Genomic DNA, 7,883 nt, shown 5'->3' on the forward strand with positions numbered 1-7,883 from the left:
AGAACTGTTAAAATTAAGTAAGGATTAAACTTAAAAGGTCCCAATTGTATAGGGACCAAAGACATATTTAACCCTAATTTTTATCGTTTAACTACATTGACTAACTATTGTTACTAGACTTGATCATCATGTTTTTTTTTTCGTGAGATTTGACTTATGCAAAATTTAAAAAAATGGCGAAACACCTCATCATATGCAAAATTTAAATCAGATTTTCGTGTTTGAAATTTGAATAATTTAGACTAACAAACTTTGGAAATTTGAAAACCGAATGAATGTGTATATAATGCATGCTTGCATTAGAAAGGGTCCATAAAAATGTGATACATATTTTTTTTGACGGATATGATAGTGAATTAATATGACAATACTTTTTTATGCATATGTAGTTATGTACATACCTTTTAAAAAGAATGTAGTTTTTTTATTTTGAAAGAAAAAGAATGTAGTTATGTATATGCCCTTTTTAACATTTGAATTCTTGTAAACAAAAACATTATGTTTGAATTTATTTTAAAGTTAACCCTCTGCTACCTGAAGTTTTTTTCAAGTAATATAAATACCCTTTTATAACCCTGTGTTTCCAAATAAAATTATTTTTTAAAATAAAGTTATATACACACCCTTTTAATTTATAACCCTTTGTGTTTGCCTTTATGGTGAAATTAACACCATATTAAATTGCCTTAATATGCTTCCATATTTGAATTTGATTGATATATATATATATATATATATATATATATATATATATATATATATATATATATATATATATGAATTAGAATTATCATAACCAAATACATTGCTAATTTCGCACAAATAAATTCTACTTTTAAAATGCAGCAATTTAAATCTATTTAAATATACAAAAAGAGAAGGGAGGCGGTGGATAACAGTGACTACAGTAAACAAGTGCAATACACCGTTTTCTTATTATTGATAATTCAAAATCCAAACACCATATTTTAACACAGTTAAAACAAAGGCCTAAACCCTAAAAGAAACTTATATCAATTTAAATCACTGATATTTTCCTTAATGATGACATTTGGGCTCAAATGCAAACGGTCCAACAGTGTAGAGTTTTAAAGAGACACCCTTAGACACTGGTCGTTTCACCGGCTTAAGAAGAGGCGCCCCACTAAGACCACCATGAAGATTTGAGGGTTTTAGTACTTTTGGTGCAGTATCTAAAACAACGTTGCAATGACGAGTTGAATAACCTGCAATGTTCTTTGGGCCTCCAATATAGAAGTAACCTTTCTTATCAGTCTTGGCTTTAAGGACCAACTTGTGTTTGGCGTTGTCGCATTGGAGCTTCACAACGGCACCTTCAATTTTCAAAACAAAATAACAATGTCAATTTGACATAATATATTTTGACATAATATATTACTTATATATTTTGATTCTTCATGCAAGATTGTAGGCAATGGTTGGTGTGAGAAAAGATAGTAGAAAAAAAAATAAAAAAAATACTTTGTAAAATAAAAGGACAAATAAAATAAATTGGAGTTTAAGCGTATAAAGTTGAGAAACAAACCAAAAAGAGGTGTAGCTCCCTTTAAGGTGTCAACACCGGTATGGTTGCATGATTTGACATAAACAACACCTTCAACAGCTATCAAGCTTCTTGAAACAAGAGGTGTGTGAGTAGGGGCATGAGCCGGAGGGAGGTGATGGTGGTGAGTTGGGGGCTTAATGGGGGCATGAGCAGGAGAGTGGTGATGATAATGGGTGGGTGGTTTTTTAGGGTGACGAGGATGTAAAGGAGTGTGAACATGGGAAGGGGCAGGGGAAGGTGAGTGATGTTGGTGGTGGTGATGTGTTGGAGGTTTGGCAGGGTGAGGAGGATGTAAAGGAGTGTGAAACGAAGGCTTAATAGGGGCATGAGCAGGAGAGTGATGATGATGATGATGGGTTGGGGGTTTTGCAGGGTGACGATGATGTAAAGGAGTGTGAACATGGGAAGGGGCGGGGGATGGTGAGTGATGTTGGTGGTGGTGATGAGTTGGAGGTTTGGCAGGGTGAGGAGGATGTAAAGGAGTGTGAACCGGAGTTTTAATAGGGGCATGAGCAGGAGAGTGATGATGATGATGATGATGGGTTGGAGGTTTTGCAGGATGACGAGGATGTAAAGGAGTGTGAACATGAGAAGGAGCAAGGGATGGTGAGTGATGTTGGTGGCGGTGATGGGTCGGGGGTTTAGCAGGGTGGGGAGGATGTAAAGGAGTGTGAACATGAGAAGGTGCATGTGATGGTGAGTGGTTGTGGTGAGGTGGGCTAGCTAATGGTTTATGAATCGGTGACTTAGTTGGGGGATGAAGTGGACTTGATGGTTTGTGATGAAAAGTTTCTAGCTCTTCAGCTAAAGCTATGAAAGAGGTTATTTGGAGAAAGAGAAAAACCAATACTAAAGTTTTGGCCATTTTTTGGTTTAAGAGAATGTAACCTTGAAAGAGAGGGAGTTGAGTGATGTTGGTGTGTTGAGAGAGTGTGAGAGTTGATCTATTTATAAGAGCTAATGTCCAGTATCATTGCGTATTTCTTTATGTGTGGTAAACATTGTTTCTTTATTTATGTTTTTTTAGTTAATACAAATTCAATGAGCTTTATTTGAATTTAAGGGACAAATTAAATTGTCTCTTTATTCATGCTTGTTAGTGCAAGACATCAGGAGAAATACTGAAGTGTAGGAAACTTGGTTTTTAAAGGAAGGGAGAATATACATATGGTATGGTAATATATTTACACACTAATAAAATCGATACCGTTTTTATAAAAATAAAATAAAATCGATGTTTTTTTGTCAAAAATAAAAATAATGACAATCAAAATTCTGTTTATATATTGATCTGTTTGATAAAGGTGCTTGTTTCTGAAGAACAACATCTTTGCAATTGTCAAAAAAAATTCTTGCTCTGTCTGTATTTTGTCCCTGTGATGCCTCCATTAAATAAAATTAATTCCGAAGATTATGACACTTGAATTATAATATTAAAAAGTTTGCAATCAGATTAATATTGCACTATGTTAATGGTTTACATATCAAATGTTTCTTCTTTTTTTTTTTTTTTAGGGAAAATGTTTCTTCTTTTTGACGAGTGCATAACACACAGGTTCAGTAACGATTTTTTTTTTGTGGTGGCCGTGGTTTAAACCCAGACCTTGCATATATTATGCATTGTTCCTACCAACTGAGTTAAGCTTACGAGAACAAAAAAGTAAGAATTTGTTTGCTTTTTTAAAAGTATTTAGTTTTAAAATAGTTGTTTATTTTAAATTCCTAACATGGACATTGAAGACTTTTTTTTTTTTTTTGACAAACGGAAATTGAAGACTTGTGTTGTAAACAATTGTAATAGGGAAAATATGAAAGACAAATTAGAAATAAATAATCTATTTTTAAACATAATTAAAATAAAGTTTGATACTTATCAAATTTTTAGAAATGTTAGTGCATGTTTTGAAAATTGTATAAAAATATTGACGATTAATCTTAGTTGAGAAATTAGTGGGCATTTAAGATGAGTTCTCTCCTCTCAACTTGATTATTTTTTCCTTGTACGTAATAGCAGAAGATTCAATTCACGAGTCATGATCACTTATTTAAGGTGTCAAAATATTTACCACTTAAATCAATCCGATGGTGGTAATTACACTTTAGTTTAGAATGTCATATTAAGCATAATATTTTTTTTTTACATGACAATTGAGATTATCTCCATTTCCTAAATAAAATCGAAATGTCCATTACTATCGTTTTAAAGTAAATAAATGATATAAATGCACTCATTTATATTTGAGACATTAATTGAACATTTGTAAGGGAACAAATGAAGAAGAAAAAAAACAACAAAGGATCTTAACTCATTTTAAGCACATGTTATAATGATTATTATTATTTCACAAATTGAATTTGTGGCATGGCTTGAAAATGTTCAAGATTATTGCAAATAAAATATGCAATTAATTATAATTAAAAGATGACCCGATACAATATTTTTCCTTCTTACAAATTTAATGTCGAAACTCACATTAAGTGTCGAGAAGTGGAGAATCTTAAATTCAACTTTGCATCCGTGCATATCAAATATCCTTACGGCTACCATCACAGTCGTGCTTATGGATATTTTTTACTTTTTTTTTGGATGCCCATTGACTTGAAATTCACCTCTTCAGCTGAATAAATGGAGAATATGATGTTCGAACTTCGGCTCTTACATGTATAATACAATATTCTTACGAAATGAGTTAAATTTACCCGGTGTACTGAAGTTCCCGCATATGCATGGTTCGAAAAAGGGTCCCACCATTTAGTATATTGTAAACTTATGAGGACAAAAATTCATTTCTCTATCACTCTCTTTGTTAATATTTCGTAATTATAATATCCACTTTTGTAGACTCTATTTTACCTTCATTGAAATTTCAGTCATTCCATTTCTAAATTAGCTTTTTGGTCTCCTTATTATACATTTCTTGAGTTTTCTTAATCCGCAATTAGTTCCCGCATATGCAGGGTTCGAAAAAGGGTTCCATTGAGTTTTCTTAATCCGCAATTGAGTTTTCTTGAGTTTCTTCATTGAAGTTCCCGCATATGCAGGGTTCGAAAAAGGTTCCCACCATTTAGTATATTGTAAACTTATGAGGACAAAAATTCATTTCTCTATCACTCTCTTTGTTAATATTTCGTAATTATAATATCCACTTTTGTAGACTCTATTTTACCTTCATTGAAATTTCAGTCATTCCATTTCTAAATTAGCTTTTTGGTCTCCTTATTATACATTTCTTGAGTTTTCTTAATCCGCAATTAGTTCCCGCATATGCAGGGTTCGAAAAAGGGTTCCATTGAGTTTTCTTAATCCGCAATTGAGTTTTCTTGAGTTTCTTCACTGAAGTTCCCGCATATGCAGGGTTCGAAAAAGGTTCCCACCATTTAGTATATTGTAAACTTATGAGGACAAAAATTCATTTCTCTATCACTCTCTTTGTTAATATTTCGTAATTATAATATCCACTTTTGTAGACTCTATTTTACCTTCATTGAAATTTCAGTCATTCCATTTCTAAATTAGCTTTTTGGTCTCCTTATTATACATTTCTTGAGTTTTCTTAATCCGCAATTAGTTTTGGTGAGGTGCAGTTGAGGAGCCAGGATTATTGTAAAGTCTGGACAAAAAAAATTGCAACATATTTATAGGAGTTTACATACGAAATTGCAAGCAAATAAAAAAAAAACTAAAGAAATTGCCCAATTTATAGAGATTTATATAAGAAATTCATAGGGATTTACACAAGAAATTGAAAAAAATTTGGGCCGGAGCCCAGACGAATGTTCAAAGTCGTCGGGCCATAAAACCGCCAATGGTGAGGTGTCATCCTCGTTAATGACATGACCGTGACATGGTAAAACTGGCTTGGATAAAAAATAATTCATGTCATTATTTTTCAATTAAATTATTTAAATATTAAAGTATTTTTAATTATTTAAATTAAGTCGTAATATTTTGCTCTTCTAACTTTCATGGACAATGTTTGCATCCTGTACTTTTTTGTGGTGGTTGATGTTTGAACCACGGATCTTGCATATTTTATGCATTATCAACTGAGTTAAGCTCACGGGGACAATGTTTATATTTGTTTAAGAGTTGTATAATGATTTTATACTAGATATAAAACTTATTAATATTTTAGATATACAAATTTTGAATTTAAATTTATTAATCCATTTGATGTTATTGATTTTATTTTTTTTTGTTAACTACTTAGTTTCTAGAGGGACATGCTAATTGGAGATTAATTTCTAAAATTAGCAAGTTACAACTGGTCAAAGGATTGCCTAACATTGATTATCATTCAGATGCACTTTGTGGTGCATGTCAGAAAGGGAAAATTGTGAAAGGGTTTAGTGATGAACAAAACTTATTTATGTGATTTTTTTTGGTGTGTTTTTCACATGGTTGTTAATTAAATTTGTGTTTGAGTATACGTTGACTTGTCGCCACCGCAAGTTTGTACCTATTTTACTCTAGAAATAGAGAAGCTACAAACTATAACTTCTAATAAAATGTTTTTTTAGACTAATTTTTTTTTTTTTTAATAAGACTAAAAAGCTATAGTTTGTAGCTTGAATGTCTTCAAAAAAAAAACGGTGCACTTTGTTCATTAGACATGTGGAGCTCATATTTTGTGGAGGAATTTATTATAATATTTTAAATAAGTATGTAAAAAAAAAAATCAATTTACATGGTAATTTTTTTTTATAAGGATTAAAAATGTCCCTTTTTTTGTGAGGACTAAAAACGAAATTGAATATATTTATAGAGACCAAAAACTTATTTAACCATTCACATTTTTTAAAGATTTGGTACTTCTATTTTAGAATTCATATTTTTGGCCCTCCTATTTCAATTTTTTTAACTTTTGATCTCTCTTCCCATTTTAAGGTCAACTTTGACGATGTGTCTAAGTCACTAATGACATGACAAGACACATGTGGACATATTAAATTTAATGATTTATTCATATGTGTTTTGTCATGTTATTAATGACTTGTACACATCATCAAAAGTTATAAAAATTTGAAATAGGAGGTACTAAAACTTTAGAAAAATGAAAAAATGTTTACCAAAAAGGGATTTAAGCCAAAGTAAAATAAAAAATAAAAAATAAAAAAAAAAAAAAAAAAGGAAGAAATTGTGGGACTAAGCTAAAACCCACTGAAACAAACAAACAAACAACCATAAAAGTTTCAAGGATCAACACTAAGTTACAACCTAAACTAGTTATGGAAACCAAAGCTACCAGCAAGCCTTCAAGGAACACTAAGCTAGAGAAAGCAACCAATGCACAAGACAGCCACCTGCCAAAGAATCTCCTCCATACTAAGAAACTTCCTTGACTAACAGGGGAGAAATTGATGCCATTTCCTGTCCAATCTTGCTAAAACTGAGAACAGGAACAAAACTCATATGGCATTCTCTTTATTAACACCCTTTTTGGAATGAGTTTGTATATAATCACTATATGTCCACTGGGTTACTGCAATCTATTATGCTTGTGATTCAACTTGACCTTTTTTAGCCTATTGGAGAAATAAAAGGTGAAATCTCTATCACAACTTCACTTGATAGTTATTTCATTCATCTGCCATATCTTGCTCCTCAGGGGATAGGTCTCCTCAGAGGTATGTTTTCCTGTATAATTGTGAGCATCATTTGTCATGATCTCTATTGCACTGACACTTCTGATTGAACGTGTGTCCCGGAATCATAACCTATGTCATTTTCTTAAAATTTTATCATTGTAGACGTGTCAGTGTCCTGTCCGGTGTCCGTGTTTGTGTCCGTGCTTCATAGGTTATTATTCTGTCATCAAAAGTCAGAGAAGCTGCGAAATGGTTGGTATTATATCACTTGAAACAACCTTAGCCACTTTGTTAGCTGACTTTCCTGCTAAAGAATGCACAGGTTCAGTCCCTGCTGTATCAACAACTGTTGTCTTTAAATTATTATCTTTTATTGTCATTTGTGTTGTTGTTTACTATTGGTTGTTGTTCTTTTCTACAATAACATCCTTATGATGAAGACCTTTTTAATAGATGCAATTTCTTTGCTATTATTTGAAAAAACAAAATATTAATTAGATTTCATAAAATACATGAAACGGACCTGGAGGTGTTTTGGAAATATGTATTTAAAAAATATAAACATTTTGAAAGAACTTAAAAATATTAATAAATAATATGATTATAATCTATTTTCATTTAATCTTACTTCTTCCATCACCTAGTTATTATTTTTCTTTTTTTTCTTTTACCTTATTTATAGTTAAGAAGGATACTTACGTTTTCTGATTGAGGTACAACTCAGAAG

At 31.6% G+C, this 7,883-nt stretch overlaps 1 protein-coding gene across 1 annotated transcript; it reads right to left on the reverse strand.

The window, feature by feature from the left end:
• Positions 1–1,038: 1,038 nt before the first annotated feature.
• LOC25488572 (non-classical arabinogalactan protein 30) lies at positions 1,039–2,432 on the reverse strand. Its single transcript, XM_013603459.1, has 2 exons — positions 1,547–2,432; positions 1,039–1,334 (listed from the first exon to the last, which is right to left on the reverse strand). The coding sequence occupies exons 1-2, from the start codon at positions 2,430–2,432 to the stop codon at positions 1,039–1,041; spliced, it is 1,182 nt and encodes a 393-aa protein (XP_013458913.1).
• Positions 2,433–7,883: the final 5,451 nt, after the last annotated feature.

This window comes from Medicago truncatula, chromosome 3 (assembly GCF_003473485.1).
Source record: "Medicago truncatula cultivar Jemalong A17 chromosome 3, MtrunA17r5.0-ANR, whole genome shotgun sequence".
In the NCBI taxonomy this organism is placed as follows: Eukaryota; Viridiplantae; Streptophyta; class Magnoliopsida; order Fabales; family Fabaceae; genus Medicago; species Medicago truncatula.